The sequence below is a fragment of the Callithrix jacchus genome, chromosome 15 (assembly GCF_049354715.1).
Source record: "Callithrix jacchus isolate 240 chromosome 15, calJac240_pri, whole genome shotgun sequence".
In the NCBI taxonomy this organism is placed as follows: domain Eukaryota; kingdom Metazoa; phylum Chordata; class Mammalia; order Primates; family Cebidae; genus Callithrix; species Callithrix jacchus.
Window position 1 is genome coordinate 78305540 of NC_133516.1, and position 23460 is coordinate 78328999.

Below are 23460 nucleotides of genomic sequence, written 5' to 3' on the forward strand. Positions count from 1 at the left end.
CTTACCTCATCCCTCATGCAACCCACAGTCCACGAGAGCCCTGCCAGATTGAAGGGCACTGGGGATTGTCGATGCAATCTGAACAAGGCTCCCATCTGGTGCTGCAAGTTGTCAGCATGGACCTAGGTGGAAGTTTGGACTAATGCCAGCAGGATGGAACAACCTGTCCCACAGAAAGAGGCAGAGTTGAGGGCCAGGCGTGGTGGCTCATGCCTGTAATCCCAGCAGTTTGGGAGGCCGAGGCGGGTGGATCACGAGGTCAAGAGATCAAGACCATCCTGGCCAACATGGTGAAACCCTGTCTCTACTAAATACAAAAAATTAGCCAGGCATGGTGGCACATGTCTGTAATCCCAGCTACTTGGGAGGCTGAGACAGGAGAATTGTTTGAACCCAGGAGGTGGAGGTTGCAGTGAGCCAAGAATGCGCCATTGCACTCCAGCCTGGGCAACAAGAGCGAAACTCCGTCTCAAAAAAAAAAAAAAAAAAAAGAAAGAGGCAGAGTTGAAAGCAGGGAAATAGGCCATAATGCCTAGCAGGCCCCACCCCCACAAAACTCAAACTGAAGTCTGCGCAGAGAGCTTGGCAGTGAATACACCAGTTTGACCCCAAGTGGGAAGATCAAGCTCAGAGAAAGAGAGACACCATTGGGAAGGTGGAGCTAATCTCACCTGCAAACAAACCTCAAGGGAAGACCACCCACCCAGCAACCTGACTGAATCCGAGGCAGATCAACAGTGCCTCTACAGGCCAAAAAAGATACAGCTCCAACCACTACAGAAAGGACGTCCACTCAGAGACTTCTCCCAAAATTACCAACTTCAAAAATCAAAGGGAAATAAATCCACAAAGATGGGAAGAAATCAGCACAAAAAGGATGAAACCATCAAAGACCAGAACACCTCTTCCCCTCCCAGGGATCACAACTCCTCACTATCAAGGGAATAAAACAAGACAGAAATGAGTTTGACGAATTGACAGAAGCAGGCTTCAGAAGGTGGGTAATAACAAAGCTCTCTGAGTTAAAAGACCATGTTCTAACCCAATGCAAAGAAACTAAGAACCTTGAAAAAGGGGTTGATGAAATGCTAACAAGAATGGACAACTTAAAGAGGAATATAAGTGAACTGATGGAGCTGAAAAACACAACACAAGAACTTCGCGAAGCATGCACAAGTTTCAACAGCCGAATTGACCAAGCAGAAGAAAGGATATCAGAGTTTGAAGATCAACTCAATGAAATAAAACGAGAAGGCAAGATTAGAGAAAAAAGGGTAAAAAGGAATGAACAAAGTCTCCAAGAAATATGGGACTATGTGAAAAGACCTAATCTACGTTTGATAGGTGTACCTGAATGTGACGAAGAGAACGAATCCAAGCTGGAAAATACTCTTCAGGATATCATTCAGGAAAACTTCCCCAACATAGCAAGGCAGGCCAATATTCAAGTCCAGGAAACACAGAGACAACCACAAAGATATTCCTCAAGAAGAGCAACCCCAAAGCACACAATCATCAGATTCACCAGGGTTGAAATGAAGGAGAAAATGCTAAGGGCAACCAGAGAGAAAGGTTGGGTTACCCACAAAGGGAAGCCCATCAGACTCACAGCAGATCCCTCAGCAGAAACCCTACAAGCCAGAACAGAGTGGGGGGGCCAATATTCAACATCCTTAAAGAAAAGAACTTTCAACCCAGAATTTCATATCTGGCCAAACTAAGCTTCCTAAGTGAAGGATAAATAAAATCCTTTACAAACAAGCAATTGTTGAGAGATTTCATTGCTACAAGACCTGCCTTACATGGGTTCCTGAAGGAAGTACTAAACATGGAACAACCAGTACCAGCCACTGCAAAAATGTACCAAATGGAAAGAACAACAATGCAATGAAGAAACCACATCAACTAACGGGCAAAACAACAAGCCAGTACTAAACTGGCAGGATCAAATTCAAACATAACAATATTAATGTTGAATGTAAATGGCCTAATTACCCCAATCAAAAGACACAGACTGGCAAACTGGATACAAAGTCAAAACCCATCAGTGTGCTGTATTCAGGAGACCCACATCACATGCAAAGACTCATATGGACTCAAAATAAAGGGATGGAAGATGATTAACCAAGCAAATGGAGAGCAAAAAAAAAGCTGGCGTAGCAATCCTAGTCTCTGATAAAACGGACTTTAAACCAACAAAGATCAAAAGAGACAAAGAAGGACATTACATAATGGTAAAATGATCAATGCAACAAGAAAAGCTAACTATCCTAAATATATATGCACCCAATGCAGGAGTACCCAGATACATAAAGCAAGTTCTTAACGACCTACAAAGAGACTTAGACTCCCACACAACAATAGCGGGAGACTTTAACACTCCACTGACAATATTGGACAGATCAACGAGACAGAAAGTCAACAAGCATATCCAGGACTTGAATGCAGAACTGGACCAAGAGGACCTAATAGACATTTACAGAATACTCCATTGCAAATCCACAGAATACACATTCTTCTTAGCACCACATCACACTTACTCTAAAATTGACCACATAATTGGAAGTAAATCCCTCCTCAGCAAATGCAAAAGAATGGAAATCATAAGTCTCTCAGACCACAGAGCAATCAAATTAGAACTTGAAATTAAGAAAAGCATTGCAAACTGCACAATCACATGGAAACTGAACAACTTGCTACTGAATGACAAATGGATAAACAATGAAATGAAGGCAGAAATAAAGATGTTCTTCGAAACCAACAAGAACAAAGACACAACATACCAGAATATCTGGGACACATTTAAAGCAGTGTCTGGAGTGAAATTTATAGCAATAAATGCCCACATGAGAAACAAGGAAAGATCTAAAATCAACATCCTATCGTCAATATTGAAAGAGAGGAGCAAGATAAAAAAAACTCAAAACAAGCAGAAGACAAGAGATAACTAAGATCAGAGCAGAATTGAAGGAGATAGAGAAACAAAAAAAACCTTCAAAAAATCAATAAATCCAGGAGCTGGTTTTTTGAAAAGATCAACAAAATAGACTGCTAGCCAGATTAATAAAAAAGAGAGAATAATAAAATAGATGTAATAAAAAACGATAAAGGGATATCACCACTGATTCCACAGAAATACAAATTACCATCAGAGATTACTACAAACTGCTCTATGTGCATAAACCAGTAAATCCAGAATAAATGGATAAATTCCTGGACACTTGCACACTCCTAAGACTAAGCCAGGAAGAAGTTGAAACCCTAAATAGACCAATAACAAGGGCTGACGTCAAGGCAGCAATTAATAGCCTACCAACCAAAAAAAGTCCAGGTCCAGACAGGTTCACAGCTGAATTCTACCAGATGTACAAAGAGGAGCTGGTATCATTCCTGTTCAAACTATTCCAAACAATACAAAAAGAGGAAATCCTCCCTAATTCTATGAGACCAATATCATCCTGAGACCAAAACCTGGCAAAGACACAACTAAAAAAAACTATAGGCCAATATCCATGATGAACATAGATGCAAAAATCTTCAATAAAATACTGGCAAACCGAATGCAACAGCACATCAAAAAGCTCATCCACCATGATCAAGTAGGCTTCATCCCAGAGAATGCAAGGCTGGTTCAACATACACAAATCTATAAACATAATCCAACACATAAACAGAACCAAACACAAAAACCACATGATTATCTCACTAGATGCAGTGAAGGCCTTTGACAAAACTCAAGAGCGCTTTATGCTAAAAACTCTCAATAAACTAGGTTTCGATGAAATGTATCTCAAAATAATAAAAGCTATTCATGACAAACCCACAGCCAATATTATACTGAATGGGCAAAAACTAGAAGCACTCCCTTTAAAAACTGGCACTAGACAAGGATGCCCTCTCTCACCACTCCTATTCAATATAGTATTGGAATTTCTAGCCAGAGCAATTAGGTAAGAAAAAGAAATAAAGGGCATTCAATTTAGGAAAAGAAGAAGTCAAATTGTCCCTATTTGCAGATGACATAATCATGTATTTAGAAGACCCCATCGTCTCAGCCCAAACCTCCTTAAGGTAATAAGCAACTTCAGCAAAGTCTCAGGAAACAAAATCAATGTACAGAAATCACAAGCATTCCTACACACCAACAACAGACAAACAGAGAACCAAATCATGAGTGAACTCCCATTTACAATTGCTACAAGGAGAATAAAACACCTAGGAATACAACTAACAAAGGATGTAAAGGAACTCTTCAAGGAGAACTACACACCACTACTCAAGGAAATAAGAGAGGACACAAACATATGGAAAAGCATTCCATGCTCATGGTTAGGAAGACTCAATATTGTGAAAATGGCCATACTGCCCAAGGTAATTTATAGACTCAATGCTATCCCCATCAAGCTACCATTGACGTTCTTCACAGAACTGGAAAAAAACACTTTAAACTTCATATGGAACCAAAAGAGAGCCCACATAGCCAAGACAATCCTAAGCAAAAAGAACAAAGCTGGAGACATCACACTAACTGACTTCAAATTATACTACAAGGCTACAGTAATGAAACAGCATGGTACTGGTACCAAAACAGAGATATAGACCAATGGAACAGAACAGAGGCCTCAGAAACAATGCCACACATCTACAACCATCTGATCTTTGACAAACCAGACAAAAACAAGCAATGGGGAAAGGATTCCCTGTTTAATAAATGATGTTGGGAAAACTGGCTAGCCATATGGAGGAAGCTGAAACTGGACCCCTTCCTTACACCTTATACAAAAATTAACTCCAGATGGATTAAAGATTTAAACATAAGAACTAACACCATAAAAACCCTAGAAGAAAACCTACGCCACACCATTCAGGACATAGGCACAGGCAAGGACTTCATGACTAAACATCAAAAGCAGTGGCAATGAAAGCCAAAATTGACAAATGGGATCTAATTAAACTTAAGAGCTTCTGCACAGCAAAAGAAACAATCATTAGAGTGAACCGGCAACCAAGAGAATGGGAAAAAATTGGCCGGGCGCAGTGGCTCACGCCTATAATCCCAGCACTTTGGGAGGCCGAGGCGGGTGGATCATGAGGTCAAGAGATCAAGACCATCCTGGTCAACAAGGTGAAACCCTGTCTCTACTAAAAATACAAAAATTAGCTGGGCATGGTGGTATGCACCTGTAGTCTCAGCTACATGGGAGGCTGAGGCAGGAGAATTGCTTGAATCCAGGAGGCGGAGGTTGCAGTGAGCTGAGAACATGCCATTGCACTCCAGTCTGGGTAACAACAGCAGAACTCCATCTCAAAAAAAAAAAAAAAAAAGAGAATGGGAAAAAATTTTTGCAATCTACCTAACTGACAAAGGGCTGATATCCAGACTCTACAAAGAACTAAAGCAGATTTACAAGAAAAAAACAAACCCATTCAAAAGTAGGCGAAGGATATGAACAGATCCTTTTCAAAAGAAGACATATATGCGGCCAAAAAGCATATGAAAAAATGCTCATCATCACTGGTCATTAGAGCATTGCAAATCAAAACCACATTGAGATAACTACCACCTCACGCCAGTTAGAATGGCAATCATTAAAAAATCTGGAGACGCTCTTTCTGCTACCCAAGATGCCAAAAGGAAAGAAGGCCAAGGGGAAGAAGGTGGCTCCGGCCCCTGCTGTCGTGAAGAAGCAGGAGGCTAAGAAAGTGGTGAATCACCTGTTTGAAAAAAGGCCTAAGAATTTTGGCACTGGACAGGACATCCAGCCCAAGAGACCTCACCTGCTTTGTGAAATGGCCCCGCTATATCAGGTTGCAGTAGCAGAGAGCCCATCCTCTATAAGCGGCTGAAAGTGCCTCCTGCAATTAACCAGTTCACCCAGGCTCTGGACCACCAAACAACTACTCAGCTGCTTAAGCTGGCCCACAAGTATAGATCACAGACAAAGCAAGAGAAGAAGCAGAGGCTGTTGGCCCGGGCCGAGAAGAAAGCGGCTGGCAAAGGGGACATCCCCACTAAGAGACCACCTGTCCTTCGAGCAGGAGTTAACACCGTCACCACCTTGGTGGAGAACAAGAAAGCTCATCTGGTGGTGACTGCACACGACATGGATCCCATTGAGCTGGTTGTCTTCTTGCCTGCCCTATGTCGTAAAATGGGAGTCCCTTATTGCATTATCAAGGGGAAGGCAAGACTGGGATGTCTAGTCCACAGGAAGACCTGCACCACTGTCGCCTTCACACAGGTTAACGTGGAAGACAAAGGTGCTTCGGCTAAGCTGGTAGAAGCTATCCAGACCAATTACAATGACAGATATGATGAGATCTGCTGTCACTGGGGAGGCAACGTCCTGGTTCCCAAGTCTGTGGCTCGCATCGCCAAGCTCAAAAAGGCAAAGGCTAAAGAGCTTGCCATGAAACTGGGTTAAATGTATGCTGTTTTCTGTAAATAAAAATAATTAAAACATTGAAAAAAAAAGGAAAAGAAGAAAAAGGAAAAAAAGAAAAAAATCTGGAGACAACAGATGCTGGGGAGGATGTGGAGAAATAGGAACACTTTTACACTGCTGGTGGGAGTGTAAATTAGTTCAACCATTGTGGAAGACAGTGTGGCGATTCCTCAAGGACCTAGACATAGAAATTCCATTTGACCCAGCAATCCCATTACTGAGTATATACCCAAAGGATTATAAATCGTTCTATTATAAAGACACATGCACACATATGTTCGTTGTGGCACTGTTTATAACAGCAAAGACCTGGAACCAACCCAAATGCCCATCAATGATAGACTGGACAAAGAAAATGTGGCACATATACACCATGAAATACTATGCAGCCATAAAAAACGAGTTTGTGCCCTTTGTAGAGACATGGATGAATCTAGAAACCATCATCTCAGCAAACTGACACAAGAACAGAAAAACCAAACACCGCATGTTTTCACTCATAGGCAGGTGATAAACAATGAGAACATTTAGGCACAGGGAAGAGAACAACACTCACTGGGCTAGTTGGGGGAGGTGGAGGGGAAGGGAGGGACATTGGGGGGAGTGGGAGGATGGGGAGGCATATGTATGTACCTATGCAACAATCCTGCAGGATGCAGGATATGCACATGTACCCCAGAGGCCAAAGTACAATTAAAAAAAAAATTAAGTTGCCCTGACTATAGGCTTTGATTACAGTAGTTACAAGTGGACTTTTAAAGCAAAAGAAGAGGCAGTTCCTATGTTCACCAATAATTTGCACTGAAATAACTGAAGTGCCACTAGGCATTTGTAGTCCCAGCTACTTGGGAGGCCATCAAGGCCAGAGGATCATTTGAGGCCAGGAGTTCAACACCAGCCTGGGCAATATAGTGAGACCTCCTCTCTACAAAAAAAATTTTAAATTAGGTGGGCATGATGGCACACACCTGTAGTCCCAGCCACTCAGAGGTTGAGTCAAGAGGATCTCTTTTTGTTTTTTGAGACAGTCTCCTTCTGTTGCCCAGGCTGGAGTGCAGTGGCTGGATCTCAGCTAACCACAACCTCCACCTTCTGGATTCAAGCGATTCTCCTGCCTCAGCCTCCTGAGTAGCTGGGATTATAGTAAAGGTGTGCACCACCATGCCTGGCTGATTTTTGCATTTTTAGTAGAGGCAGGATTTCACCATGTTGGTCAGGCTGGTCTCGAACTCCAGACCTCAAATGACCTGCCCGTCTCAGCCTCCCAAAGTGTTGGTTTTACAGGCATGAGCTACCACGCTTGCCTGAAGCAGGAGGATCTCTGAAGCCCAGGAGTTCCAGACTGCAGTGAACTATGATCACAGGGCTGCACTCCAGGACTCGGTGATGTAAGAGCCACCTCATCTCAAAAATAAAACAATAACACAAGCAACTGATCAGCTATACATTATTCTTTGTATCACAAATTCCAGGTACATGAATATAATAGGGGAGGCAGCTAGTCAGGGACAAAATTCCTTTAAATAATTGTCACCAGGGTTGCATGAAGGAGTATGGCCGAAGTCTCTCTGGGTTCTGATAAATTCTGCATACATCACATGGCTCGGATTGTTCTATTTTTCTTTTCTTACAAGTATTTTTCCAGCTACTGAAGTCTCTGCCCACCCACATTTTTCCGGTCTATATGCTTGTTTGTTTTTTGAGACAGGGTCTCAATGTCGCCCAGGCTGGAGTACAGTGGCACAACAACGGCTAACTGCAGCCTTGACCTCCCAGGCTCGGGTGATCTTCTCACCTCAGCGTCCCAGGCGTGCGCCACCACGCCCAACTAAATTTTTTGTAGGGGGGGGCGCGGTCTCGCCATGTTGCCCAGGCTGATCTCGAACCCCTGGGGCTCAGGTGACCCACCCACTTAGGCCTCCCAAAGTGTTGGGATTACAGTCGTGAGACACCACGACCAGCCGCAAGTCTAATTTGTTAGAGTTAAAAACACAGAATTCATCCAAGTGTGCTTCAGTGCCAGACAGGGTTCCAAACTGGGTTTCCCGACTTTTGCAAAACACGTGCAGTAAGCCTGTGGGTGAAAGTACAGACGGCTCTCTAAGAGCCCAACAACCCCTGGCCTCTGTGCTTCTCATGCTTACTCCCCAGACCAAGAGTAGCTCGGCCTGCCTGCTTGGCTCTTTTGCTCCCACTCACGGCCCAATTCCTGTCACCCTCTTACATTTCCTGGTCTTCTTTCCCGCCACCCAGCCCAGTCCTTCCCCTTCCTGGGCAAGCACCTGACTCAGAAGACGCGGTCGAGACACGATGCCCCGCAGATCGATGTAGATGGGGGAGGAGAGCCCGCTCTTCAGCACGAAGTCCCCAAACTTGAAAGCCTGCACGTCGTACAGACCAGTCACCAAGGGCCCCAAAGCTACACCAGCGGCCGCCATTGCCGGGCGCTGCCTGTTTGCTTCGAATTCCCAGGCGCACCGGGCCCCCGGCGCCCCGATGACGTCGCCCGCGAAGCCCCGCCTCTTCCGCTTGCCTCGCCGGCAGCTTCCCGGGCTTGCTGCAGTCACTTCTGCGTTTCCCCGGGCTCAAGGGTCGGCGGGTGGTAGCCAATCTACCGCCAATTTGTGCTTCTCCTGCTTTCTTCTGGATGGGGTCGCTGGGTTTCAACGCCTCGAACATCTGGTTTGACTGTAGTATCATTAAGTCCAACCTTCATGAGAGTTTGCATAAATTCTGCTCGTTTTCTAACAGCCAGTGCATTCTCGACTAGTTTTCTTAATTATCTCTACTCCTTGGCCTAGCATGTTATAATTTGCTAGTTATTAGCCACGATTTAACCCCCATGTTTCTCTAAATAGAATACAAGTTCTCAAAGACAGGGACCTTGACTCAATTCTTTTATTAACTTCATAGCATCTATTTTGTGAAAGTTTCATAGCAGTTTGCGCATAGGAATATATAGCACCTAGATCATTACAGTATTCGTTATCTCTTTTGTCTGTACTCTGCTTCCTGGTTTGGCATATCTCAAATGCTTAGGTAATAGGTGTAGAAAGGTAAGGGAGGGAGGGAGAAGAGTTAGAAACCATGAATTGATTGGTATCAGGGTTATCCAGGAGAGTAATATTGCTAGACAGTCTGAAAATCCAAATATATTTGGTCTTTACAAATAAATCCCTTAGAGAAGTTCTCCATTGTGTATATAAGGCAATACTTTATTCTAGTTTACGGAAAATGACCCTTAAATTCACATAAAGAATGAAATCTTGTCATTCACAGCAAGGTGGATGAACCTGAAGGATATTATGTGAAATAAGCCAAGAACAGAAAATCAAGAAAGATAAACAACAAATGTTGTCGCTTATATGCAGAAGCTAAAAGAGTTGATCTGATGGAGGTAGAGAGTAGAATAGTAATTACTAGAGGTTGGGAAGGGTAGAGGGTGGTTAAAGGATACAAATTACAGCTACATAGAAAAGATAGGTCCTAGTGTTCTATAGCACTGTATGGTGACTGTAGTCAACAATAATTTACTCTATATTTTCAAATAGCTAGAAGAGGGGATTTTGAATGTCCCCAACACAAAGGAATGATAAATGTTTAAGGTGAGAAATATATGAATTACTCTGATTTGATCACTGTACATTGTGTGTATTGAAATAGAACTATGTACCCAATAAATGTGTACAGTGATCATGTGTCAACTATAATACTTTTTTAAGAAAAGAGGAACAGATAAGGCATAGCAATATTGTGCACTGCAAAGAACATGAAGTTTCCAAACCAAAATATTTGGGTTCTAGTCTCAGCTCTACTTACTGGCTGAGTGATCTTTGGCAATGCATTTTGAGATATATGAGTCTCAATTTTCTCAAAAATAGCATTAAGATAATATTAACTTTCTTCAAAGATCACTATGAAGATTCAGTGAGATAGTTCACTCAAAAACACTGTATAGGGCCAGGCATGGTGGTTCACACCTGTAATCCCAGCACTTTGGGAGGCCGAGATGGGCAGATCACAAGGTCAGAAGTTCAAGACCAGCCTGACCAACATGGTGAAACCCCGTCTCTTAAAACACACACACACACACTTTATAAAAAGTTAGTAGGTGGCTAAGCATGGTGGCTCATGCCTGTTAATCTCAGTACTTTGGGTAGGTGGCTAAGCATGGTGGCTCATGCCTGTAATCTCAGCACTTTGGGAGGCTGAGGCAGGAGGATCATCTGAGATCAGGAGTTTGAGACCAGCCTGGCCAATGTGGTGAAACCCTGTCTCTACCGAAAAACACAAAAATTAGCCAGGCATGGTGGCACATGCCTTTAGATCCAGCTACTTGGGAGGCTGAAGCAGGAGAATCTCTTGAACCCCGGGCGGGGGGGGTGGAGGTTGCAGTGAGCCAAGATCGAACCACTGCACTCCAGCCTGGACAACAGAGTGAGACTCTTTCTAAAAAAAAAAAAAAAAAAAAAAAAAAAAAAAAAAAACAACTAGTGGAACATAGATTATACCAATTCATTTTGTATTCTCCATTTCATTTACTTAGGCCGAGTAAAGGATCTTGACTCTAACCAATATTTAGTCTTACAGGTTTAGGTATTTATCCTAAAGAGTTTCCTTTAATATAAAACTTCATGCAATAGTTCAGTCTAGAGCCTTTCCATGGACTTAGCTTTATACCGCTCACTGAATCCCTTGTATATTCTACTCTGATATCTATTTTAGACAGAGCTTGGGGGTTCAGATTATCATTTGTATTGGGGCTTTTGCTAATATTCCATAACTGAATTGGTCATTCCTCTCAACCACTCCCCGTCGAAAAAATACAGGCTGAAGTACTGTTATTTAATCATTTATTATTGTTTGGCCCACACTGTACAGACACAGGCACAGTGAAACACACAAATAGACATTAGTTTAAGTTATCTTCTAGGGCCGGGTGCAGTGGCTCATTCCGGTAATCCCAGCACTTTGGGACACAGAGACAGATATCTTGAGCCCAGGAGTTTGAGGCCAGCCTGGGCAACATGGTGAGACTCTGTTTCTTCAAAAAAATTAAAAAATTAGCCAGACAGTATGGCACACACTTGTGGTCCCAGCTACTGGGGAGGCTAAGGGAGGAGGATGACTTGAACCTGGGAGGTTGAGGCTACATACAGTGAGCTGTGATTGTGCCACTGCAATCCAGTCTGAGTGACAGAGTAAGACCCTGTCTCAACAAAAAATGTTACTTTCCAGTGAATGTCTTCGTGACCTTGAACAATCACCTAGATCCTGTGACTCAGTTTCTCTACTCCAAATGAAATGTTACTTCATAAGAATTTGTTGGGATTAAATGGAGTAATAATTACAAATGAGCGTTTAAGCTACATAGATGCTAAAATATATACAAATTCTAGATCTAAAAAAGCCCATAAGGGGCTTATGATTCTAATTCATCAACCTGATTCTGATTTCATTTCTAATATTCTTTATTATCTATATTTTCTCTTTTTTTTTTAAAGATGAAGTTTCATCTTCAGCCATGTTGGCCCTAGTCTTGAACTCCTGACGTCAGGTGATCTGCCCACCTTGGCCTCCCAAAGTGCTGAGATTACAGGTGTGAGCCACCGCACCCAGCCATATTATCTATATTTTCTCTAAGGAGATTGTGCTGATGAACCACTGTGAAGAACCCATGCTTTTGACAAGTGTTTCTCATTACAAATAAATGCAATAAAATCTTGATGAAATAGAAGCCAAATGTTAAAACATTTTTGACTTTTTTGGCAAAGTAAGCTAATCAAAACACTTTAACAGACTGGCTAATTGACAGTATACCATCAATCAGCCTTATTTACACTTGGGTGGCACATTTAAACTTTTAAAGCCTGATCATGTCTGCATAGGCTAACCTAGATTGCTGGAGTCCACACCAGAATGTATAAACCTGTGAGAACCAGCCCAAAATATCCTCCAAACATTCTAACAGTATTAGCACCTGAAACAGCCACCTGAGGCTTTTTTTTTTTTTTTTTTTTTTTTTTTTTTTTAAGATAGGGTCTCACTTTGATGCCTGGGCTGGAGTGAAATGGCATAATCACAGCTCATTTTAGCATCTACCTCCTGGGCTCAGATGATCCTTCCACCTCAGCCTCCCAAGATGGGACCACAGGTGTGCACCAACACACTCAGCTAATTTTTTAAACAATTTTTTAGTATGTGGGGTATTTGGGGGAGGTGGGTGTCTCCCTACGTTGGCCAGGCTGATGTCGAACTCCTGGGCTCAAGATCCTTCCTCCTCGGCCTCTCAAAGTGTTGGGATTTACAAGTGCTAGCCATAGCACCTGGCCCTGAGGTTTCCTTGGCATTTTTGGGTAAATGGCTTAGAATACTCCGCTGCTTTTTTTCTAAAATCCTGGGCCAAAAGTGAGTGTTGTAATAATTATGTGATATTTTTTACCTTTTCAAAGTCTTTCATATATTTGGAGAAAGAAAGAAAAAAATTACTCTTTTCTTTGAAGAAAGGTTTAATTAGAAAAAAAAGGACGACCATATAGTATCTTCAGTATAGTATATTTATAGGAATGCATAACATGTGAGATGTACATTTTGAAGTTTCATCCATAACTTATAACATTTACTGTAGCAGAAACAAGACAGCAGGTCGTCACTTTACAACATTACACATGAGTGGTTTTGACTTACAAATAAACTATTTACAACCTACCTTTACAAAACGACATTGTGTGCATACAAAATGAACAACAGCAGAAAAATTTAAAAAATAATAAAACAACCAAAAATCCAGAAGATACACTTAAGGCAGACCAGCAAGACACTGAAATAATTAAGGCTGTGGAATTCTTCTGCACCTTGAAAATATAGAGCTATTTATCAATACTGTGGAGTGATTTTAAATCAATTGTTACAAGCCTGGTGGAAGTATATACTTATATGTATATGTGTGATGGTCCCTATGGGGAAACCTGTCCACTTATGAATAAGGCCCTTTGTCTGAATGGCCAGTGAAGCCCACTCCAAATTCTCAAAAGACTTGGGGGCAGGGGTCACTCAAAACCAAGAGATGCCAATACAGTTTGCAAATTGACTATTGATAGTTCAATTATAATGATAAAGTCCAGATAAACAGAATAACCTAACTGATGGCCCCTTTATGTTTCACACTTTGTTAGCTTGGCTTTGTGGACATCAAAAGACGGCAAATTAATTCCCAAATGAGTGGAGTTTGTCTCCACAAATTAGCCCTCATGGTTTTGAATGGCCCTAAATGGTTTTCCAATAGAAAAATTGACCCACCTGGGCTGTCTACAAATGGATAGATTTCTGCATATGAGCAATAACATATACATACATATTATACACTATCTACATGTACAGATGTACATATATCCGTATTTTCCAACAGTTTGCACTTTGACCACTACTGTTCTCTGAACAGGATCTCATTCTGAAGAGTATGGTTAGTTTTCTTCACAGTCTTCTTCTTTGTTCTATTAGTTTTACTCACCTTCCCCATAGAGTAGGCTGAAGTTTGGCAGAAACAGAAGTAAAAGCACCAGGGTCAGAGAAATCAAACATAGAGATGACAGATATGGCTTAAGTTAGTAAGAGAAGATGTATGTTTTGTTAATTTCAGATTCCTAGAGACAGTCTTTGAGGTCATAGTAACAGTCTCCATAATACTCCGGAACGTGGACTCAATTCTTGATGGAAGTCAGATATTGATGGAAGCTCCTGTGCTGGCTATCCCTGGGCCAACAGATTAGCTTGGTTAAACTAAGCCTCAGGGGCTGATATTCCAAGAATTGTTATTTGCATTTCTTCTACCATGCTTCCTTTTCTCAGCTAACCTCACTATCTGAAATAGCAGTTATCTAGCTAAACTGTTATCTCGATCATTTGAGTAAAACCTAAATCTGAACACACTTTAGAATCTCACAGCAAATGGGCACATTTCTCACAGAAAATGCAATAGCCTGTGCGCATTAATTTCAGGCTTTTCATAATGTCCCTCAAAGATGAAAAGTTGCCTAGGAGTGACTGCTTTTTCCTCTCCTCTAACTTCTTTATATTTATTGAAGATGAGGAAAAAATGCCTTTCATAGAAAATATGTTCTTATGAGAATTCTGTGTTCTACTACTTCTGTATCAATTTTTTTATGTGAGTAATATTTCCTATTAAAAACATTTACTGCTATAAACAAATTTCAGCCCTTTTTAACCCTTTAGAATTAATGAAACGACTGAGAGTCTTACTATTTTTAGAAAATAAATATTAACATAGTAGCTTTCCTTTTCTGGATGAAACATGTGTGAGCTCTGTCTTCTGTAGGCTCACCCTGGGTTTAATCGTTCATCCTCAAATCATCCCTAGACTTTAAATAGTGAAGAAAAATCAAGGTGCAGTTTTATAAATAAATCCATGGAAAGGTCACATACTGTGTTTATCTAACCCAGACTCCACAGAGGTGCAACCCAGGAGAGAAAGGAAGGTCTACATTCCTCAAAACTCATCCAGCACAATTCATTGTCCACACTGAATAAGGACATGGTGAGTTTGAACTTTGCCCCCTACAAAGACCTCTTATTTACAAAATATTTCCTCCTCTATTAAATGCACAAGGCAAAGTTTTAGTTAATGCACAGAAATAACTAAAATTTAGTTTATATTATATTTACTTCCTCATATTCTCACAAATCTAAATTGCCATGCTCTTCTACAGAGGCAAGAAAAAAGTAATGCCTAACTCATGGGATCTAACAATCATGGGGGTTATGGGACAGCAAATATGCAACTCCTGAAAGACTAAGCCACCATAAAAAAAAGATTCAAGGTTTGTCCTCCAAAAATGACAGTCCAATTCATTTCTATGCATTTAACTTGCCTGTGCCTTTAATTTGCCTCTTATAATAGATTCCTGTGAGAGTGTAAAAAATAAATTGTGATATGAGAAGATGTTTTCTTCTTACTTTTCCCCACAGTGAGGAAAATGGTTGTCGGGTTCTTCTCTGTTTTTCCAGAGCATAAAGCTTGAGAAGAGAAGGTAGCAGCTGCTTTTGAGGGCATTTTACTCTTTGCACTTGCCATAAAAAATACTGGAGAAAACGGCTTATGGACATAAGACTTCATCAGCCCTCCTAACTCTTTTCGGTAGACAAGCTCTTAAATGATCGAAATTATAGGCTAAGACCAAATAACATTTAGACAAAGAGCACCTAATACTTCCAACTGAAAGCAATTTATAGAATTTAATCTGAAAGCAATTTGCAGAATGTAATCTCAGGAGTTTATACGTGGTATCTAAAGAGGTGAGTATTAAAAACCTGGAATGTTCAAAGTTACTATCAGTAAAATTCTCAGCACTGGCAGTGTGTAGCACTCTAAAAAATCAAAGTATTTTATAGATGTCCCAACCAAGGTTATTTCTCAACATTCCTGTAAGATTAATGTCCTCCGTCCCCATCCCCCAGTTCCCATTTTACCAATGGGGACATTTGGGGAAGAAAAAACAAAGACTTTCTGTAAGAAAGGATGAATCAGGAATAGCTGAAATTGAAGCTCAGAAATTCCTGGTTCCACCCCTATATTCAGATGTTTGCATTTACAAGACATTTTAAAATAAAGAAAAAATGCTGCAATATCAGTAAATCTAAATGCAATGAACATCTTTATCTCCTATCCTCCCCTCTGAAAGGCACTACTATTTATAAAGGCTTTGTGGATCACAAAGCTGTGAAGCTAGCGTTCTCCTCTGCTTCCTCTACTCCCCCTTACACTGTTTATGGCTGAGAGAGGCCTGAAGGACATCTCCACCATTACCATTTGTTTTCTTAAAAATGTTACCACATTCAGCTATACTTGGATATATATCTATTTAATTTGAACCAAATGCAAAAGATGTAGAAAATCATTATATTAATACTTCTTAAAAGTTATTATGGGTTGTCCCTGATCTTTTCATTCTTTCTGTGTCCCACCCTTATAAAACAAAACAAAAACCTCAGAACCCTATGCAATGAATATAAGCCAAGCAAGAAACTTGTGACCTTGACCTTTGTTTGTTTTTCTCGTTTCAGGTGGGAGTTCAGTCTCACTGTGAACCACCATCATTATGATAGAAGTGGACTATTTTCTCTTCTCTCCTCTCTTCTTTACTACTAAATCTCTCTGCCAAAACAGGAACAAGAGTGGTCCCTGATCCTTCTTCCCTAACCATGGTTGCCCTCAGAAAAACTTAAATTACATTTCCCAAGCCCATCGTCTGGAATTCCTTGTTGTTTCCAACTTGCTCTGGAGAACTCTTGAACCAAGACTACTCTCTTATCCCTGTTGGGAGGGACCAAGAGCTTTGCAGACAGGGAGCCTCCCTGTTAGTTTCCCTCTGTTATCAAACTATACAAAATATACACCCTTTCTCTTGGGACCTCTATTAAGTTCATTCTAGTCTAATGATTGTACCTTGGCCACAAAATCACTCTACTTCATTTCTAGGTCCCTCCTTTCCTGTCTTCTCACTTCCCCAGTATGTGTACTTGGGGGAATTCCATGCAACCCCACATTTGGATCCTCCCAACGCTGTTGTAAAAGCTGAAGAAAGCTTGGGTTCTGTCTAACGTTCTGTCAACTGTCCCCATAACGTAATTTCAACAACCCCCCCTTCCCCCCACACCCATCAGGGTCTGTGCATCACTGTCCTGGGCCCTGGCCTTCTCAAGAAGAAACTCGGCTTGTTATAAAAACTCAGACTGACTCAGCAGGGGGATCTTGATTCAGGTCATCCACAGTGGACAGAAGAGAACTTGCCAAGACAGACTTTATGGATGTTGGGAATCCTCAGAGCCTGCAGTCTGTCCCAGACAAATCCTACGGGCTGGGCTTTCCTCCTTTATGTGTATACCAGAATGAAGACATGTTTACTGAAAGGGTTTTAGTAAACATGTTTACTAAAAGGATTTTTAATAAAGATGTTTTAAAATTTTTAAGCATAATGAAAACATTTACTAAAAAAATTTACTAAATATGTTTTAAATTTAAAAAATTTCAGTAAACATGTTTACTAAAAGGATTTTTTAGTAAGTATGTTTTAAATGTTTATGTATTATATCATAGAGTGTTTGTACATACATAAAGGTTCAAATGAAGACCACAGGGGATAGTCAAGAGAGACCTCTGAGGGAGTGAGGCTTAATGACCCAGGGCCATTTGAAAACTAGAAAACAAATATAGTCGGATACAGTCGGAGTCGGTTTCCATATATTTGGTTAATCCCCAAAATACTAAGTGCTATCTAGTCTTATTGCTTATACTTTCCACTAAGGTATCAATCTATAATCTTGGATGGGATGAGGAAGCTGACTTTGAAACCAATAAGAAAATAAATGATGATTTTCAATTTTACATTTCCACTGTGGGAATAAGTGTTTTCTTTATATGTTAAAGTTCAGGCTTAGTTTCCACCATTTCTTTTTCATTTAGATTTGTAGTTCTGTTTGTCCTTCGTAAGTTCCCTTCTTGAACTTCGGTACTGTGAGATTTTAATTTTCTCTATCCCTTTATAGGAGCAAAGCAATGCCATTAAACCTGATTTGAACAAACACTTGAGTTACATTTTTAAAATCTTACTTGTATAATAGCAATTTCAACACACATTCTAGAAAACTAAGGATGGATCATGTACAAACACAAAAAAACAAACTCCCTCCCCCGCAAACAAACAAAAATAAAGAAAGAAAACCCATGAAATGCCCAGGTTTAATTTTTTTCCCACCAGAGGGAAAAAGAGCAGTTAATAGTAATCTTGTATGAAGAATATATACCAGAAAGCAGCATTGGCCTCAAAGTAAAATTAGTCCTTTTAGTTCAGAGAACTGTCAGTGGCTGAGTGGTGACAGGTATTGCAATCTCAGTTACAACCTAATGTTCCGTTAGGGTGATGTATCAGGTTTTGTTCCATGGCTTTAGAAAGGACTTAGGGCCAGGCCTTTAGAAGGCCTATATGGCTGCCTCCTTTTAGTAAGCACCCCTTAGCTTCAATAAGGAGTTAGAAATAAAGCCAGCCAACTTTCTGAAAGACTGTATTCTACAGCCGTAGAAGAAATCAGAAAGTATTGGTATGCTGTTCACAGGAACCATAGGAAAGGTTTCCATTTGCCCTTTTGTATGGATCTTTCATATTCGTTTACTTATTTCAAACCCGGTGTAGACACAAAAATACTCCCGCAGCTCATACTGTATTTGAACTCATTTCCTGGTAAGTTCAAATATACAAGAAAGCCAGAACTTATTTCTGGCTTTCTTGCCAGATTAACTCTGAGCTACCAGTGAATTTGCAGGTAGTGTTTCATACACAGAAAGAACCTATCTTAATCAAAAAACCTGTGGTTGACAGAAGAAAATCTTCTCATTCAAAAGGGCAACATTGCTTTCTCTTAATGCACAGGTTCTGGTAAAAGATTTCTATACAAGATTTATAAAATGCTCTAAAAAACTTGTCATCTCATTGTGCTTAGTCAAAACAATGTAATGCTTCGGTAATTAAATTAATGTCTTAACTGGAGCACTCGGTTACTTGTGATTGATTTAATATATATCTCTTTATATTAGAAAACTCTGAAACCTGAATGGGATGTATTATACTGTATGTGTATATGTATCCTATTAAGAAACTATATCTAAGTTATCTAACCCAGAATAGGTGATATACATGACATCTCCATTAAATAGAACTTTTTGCTTAAACTTTCAGCAAAGCCAGAGACATTTTACACTCTTGTGAGCTTAAGATTTGCCCAGTTAACCACTCATTTTGGAAGATACAGTTACAATTTCATAACAGCTAATATTGTTCTTATCCTTGCCCTTCTTCTGAACACTTCTGTGACCCTTTGCCTCTTTATTTCTTCAGAACAACTTTCTGGAAAGCTCCTGGATTGAGGGTGACTTTTACTGCTGCTCAGACCCTGAATAACTATTATCGAGGTTTAAGAGGTACATCTCTCAATTCAGAGAACTGCACGGAGTGAAATGACGAACAGAATTATTTACAGTCACATTCAGTCTTGCTTTGGTTCACACTGCACTTCTATGTGAAACCACAGGGGCTGGGGGATAGCTACGTCCCTTGGTTCACCCGGTTGACAATGTAGCTCTTGACATTGGGTATAGGCCGTACATCATTCTGGTGCTTGCGGCGTTCTATGAAGCATGCTAGGCGGGAGGTGTCCAGGGGGATCTTAGAGTAGCTGCCATTATGGGGCTGCAGCCATGGATGCTGTAGGCACGTGGCTGCTGTGGGCCGCCTCCGAAAGTCTTCCTGTAAGATCACATTGATGAAATCTCTGGCAGCATTGCTCACACCACAGAAGTATTCATGGGGAAAGCTGAAATCCACCCTGCATACGTTGATACATGTCTCCTCTTTGCTCTCATCCAAGAAGGGGGAGACCCCACTCAGCATGACATATGTCAGAACCCCGATGCTCCAGATGTCTGTCCCCAGGGAGACAGGGATGCCTTGGATGACTTCTGGGGCAGCAAACTCAGGGTTCCCCAGCAGGTGGTGAATGTGGAAGTGACCCGAGATCTGGACAGCATCCTCCAAGTCAATGAGCTTCACTCGAGGCACTGGAATCCGTAGGTCAATGAGCAGGTTTTCAGGCTGCGGAGATCCAAGAAGGCAGGGAGAAGAGAAGGGAAGTTCAGACCTCTGTTTTGACTACTCAGACCCCCTCATGAATTCAAACACGGTTATTGCTACTCTTTGACAAAGCCTACAGTGTATGGAAAATTCTCCATGCACTATCCGAAGTACATTGGAGACTTCAAACTATCATACTGAACTTAGAACTTAGTGCATATTGAGTGTGGTGGTACTTCAGAGACGTTGTTGGACATTGAAAGTCATGTCTTCTTAACTATGCTGCTTCTGCATTGAATCAAGGAAATAATAAATTACTCATTTTGGAGAACAAGGGCTTCTTTTTTAGCAGCATGGAAGACAAGGTGACATTTGTTGGCTTACTGCTATGAAGTTAGGTTAGGTAGGTAGAACTTCCCTACCTTCTCTCACACTGGATGCCATTGTGGCTCTGCTATATTCTAATTAATTCATGGATGATACATTTAAATTGTGTGACAACCCAGATTCTCTTTAATAGCCATAATGGGATGAGCGTGGCAGCTCACTCCTGTAATCCCAGCACTTTGGGAGGCTGAGGCAGACAGATGACTTGAGGCTAGGAGTTCAAGACCAGCCTGGCCAACATGATGAAACCCTGTCTCTACTAAAAATACAAAAATTAGCTGGGTGTGATGGTGAGTGCCTGTAATCCCACCTACCTGGGAGGCTGAGGCAGGAGAATTGCTTGAACCCGGGAGGCAGAGGTTGCAGTGAGCTGAGATCGTGCCACTGCACTCTAGCCTGGGTGACAGAGTAGGGCTCTGTCTCAAAAAAAATAAAATCATAATGTTGTACTCTAAGTAAATAAAAAATGAATTTGAATTTATATTCCTTGTGAGTGATGACTGGGAAGTTGGACTTGACCATTTAAGGTTTTCCTTTCAAGTTTCCCACTTCTCATTACCTTTATGTCCAAATGTGCAACCCTGCAGTTGTGAAGGTACTGCAGCGCCTCCATGATGTCTCGGATATAGAAAGCTACTTTTTCCTCCATCAGTTCATCATGATTCATAAGGTAGTCTAACAGCCGGCCATCATCCATCCTGAAAGTAGGCAGGGAAAGGCAAAGGAAATATGTTTGAAGTGAAGAAATAGAAAATAACTCATGTAAAAATCAGTTAAGATCTCTAAGCTCTCTCACACTCCTTGTTACACATGAAGACCAAATGCACAACACATGCACATTTTAGTTAGAGTCCAAAGTTAGTGTCATGTTCAGAACTAAAGCAAATATAATATATTTGGTGTACTGCAGGGAAGAAACCTGTATAATCTTGTTTAAGAAACATTCTCTTTCATTAACTCTAAAAATTGCTCACAACAAAAAAGTTGTGACACCCATTTAAGAGGTTAGATTGCTAAGTAAAGAAAGCCTTCACCAAGAGAGACTTCAGCAAAATTCTCATTAACCATAACCTAGTGGTCGCAAGTAGCCCCACATGTGTTTTGCAAAGTATGTCCTAATTTTATTTTATTATTAATTTTAGAAATGAGGTCTTGCTGTGTCACCCAGGCTGGAATGCTGTGGCACAATCATAGCTCACTGCAGCCTCGAAATCCTGGGCTCAAGTGATCCTCTTGCTTCAGCCCCTCATATAGCTGGGATTTCCGGAGGAGGCCACTGCACCTAGCCAAACTATTTTCATTTGTCAATTTTTAGTTGGGGAAAACAGTAAGTAGCCAAAGTTTGTTTTTTGCATTATTGATCCCCCCTCCAACTTTTTTTGTTTGTTTATTTTTGAGACATAGTCTTTCTTTGTTTTGTTACCCAGGCTGGAGTGTGGTAGCATGATCTGTGCTCACTGCAAACTCCACCTCCCGGGTTTAAGCAATTCTCATGTCTCAGCCTCCCAAGTAGCTGAGATTACAGGTGTGTGCCATCACACTCAGCTAATTTTTGTATTTTTAGTAGAGACAGAGTTTTGCCGTGTTGGCCAGGCTGGTCTTGAACTCCCGGCCTCAAGTGATCCACTCATCTTCGCCTCCCAAAGTGCTGGGATTACAGGTGTGCCTGGCCCTTGATCTTTTTTTTGAATCTTTTGCCTTCTGGGCAACTATTCCAACCTTGAGGACTGTGATTGAGAACATGGTATATGGAGCCATCCAGACCCAGATTTGAATCCTGGTTCTGCTACCTACCTGCTGAAGCCTAAGAGCAAGTCATTGCACTCTGTCTTGGTTTCACCAAAGTGAACCATCTTTTTTTTTTTTTTTTGAGATGGAGTTTCGCTCTTGTTACCCAGGCTGGAGTGCAATGGCGCCATCTCGGCTCACCGCAACCTCCGCCTCCTGGATTCAGGCAATTCTCCTGCCTCAGCCTCCTGAGTAGCCGGGATTACAGGCACGTGCCACCATGCCCAGCTAATTTTTTGTATTTTTTAGTAGAGACGGGGTTTCACCATGTTGACCAGGATGGTCTCGATCTCTTGACCTCGTGATCCATCCGCCTCGGCCTCCCAAAGTCAAAGTGAACCATCTTTAAAGTGGGTATAAGAATAGCAACAGCCGGGCGCAGTGGCTGAAGCCTGTAATCCTAGCACTTTGGGAGGCCGAGGAGGGTGGATCACGAGGTCAAGAGATCGAGACCATCCTGGTCAACATGGTGAAACCCCGTCTCTACTAAAAAATACAAAAAATTAGCTGGGCACGGTGGCGCGTGCCTGTAATCCCAGCTACTCAGGAGGCTGAGGCAGGAAATTGCCTGAACCCAGGCGGCGGAGGTTGAGGTGAGTCGAGATCACGCCATTGCCCTCCAGCCTGGGTAACAAGAGCGAAACTCTGTCTCAAAAAAAAAAAAAAAAAAAGCAACAAAATAATCGTTATTATTCATTATATTAATATAATGCATTAATATTTTCTTATAGTGGGTGAATATTACTATTCACCTACTTCATTATGAGGATTGTGCAAGGATGGAGGGAGATGATGAAGCATTTAAGCATAATTGGTAGCACAGGTAAGTGCTAAATAAATGATCGCTATTCTCAGGCACCCTCTGTCCTCTTACAGCAAGGAGTCGGGCAGTTATTCTTCAGTGTGCATTGAGCTGTTAAAGGCACATCCCAGAAAATGCCCATGCAGAGCAGCCTGATCCAGGGTCAGAAATGACTTTCAGTTGCAGCTGAAATCCTCCTGGCCAAGTTTCCCTTTTCCCCTCTACCGTGCTCCTTTTCACTGGTGTCTTCTGCTTTCCTTGACAGGAGCAAAGGCTAGGACCCATGCAAGCCTCCTTTGCTTTCCTCTGACCTGCTAGGGGTGAGGTAAGAGTGATCAGAGTAGAGTGGAGTAGGACTGGGCTTGTTAAATGTGTTTCCCTGAACTTCCTGGAGTGA

General features: G+C 41.4%; 2 protein-coding genes and 1 pseudogene across 34 annotated transcripts in view; 1 reads left to right on the forward strand and 2 right to left on the reverse strand.

Annotated features, from left to right (window-relative positions):
- UMPS (uridine monophosphate synthetase) overlaps positions 1-9140 on the reverse strand; it is a 35206-nt gene extending 26066 nt beyond the window's left edge. For 4 of the 8 annotated variants that reach the window (XR_013527580.1, XR_013527579.1, XR_008476933.2 and 1 more), the window contains exon 1: positions 8729-9140. Coding sequence is in view for 2 of the 8 variants with exons in the window: in XM_017965177.4 (XP_017820666.4) it covers positions 8729-9125 (397 nt within the window). In the remaining 6 variants the exon portion in view is untranslated. The remainder of the gene's footprint in view (positions 1-8728) is intronic. The other 4 variants (XR_013527582.1, XR_013527581.1, XR_013527583.1 and 1 more) reach the window with 1 other exon arrangement.
- Positions 5626-6425, forward strand: LOC118147792 (large ribosomal subunit protein eL8 pseudogene; annotated as a pseudogene).
- A 3842-nt stretch (positions 9141-12982) lies between the features above and the next one.
- The window catches only part of KALRN (kalirin RhoGEF kinase), a 659576-nt gene continuing 649098 nt past the window's right edge, over positions 12983-23460 (reverse strand). For all 26 annotated transcript variants that reach the window (XM_078351912.1, XM_078351911.1, XM_078351910.1 and 23 more), the window contains 2 exons: positions 21033-21171; positions 12983-20107 (listed from right to left, as the gene is read on the reverse strand). In XM_078351912.1, coding sequence (XP_078208038.1) covers positions 19562-20107; positions 21033-21171 — 685 coding nt within the window. In that variant the 3' untranslated portion in view covers positions 12983-19561. The remainder of the gene's footprint in view (positions 20108-21032; positions 21172-23460) is intronic.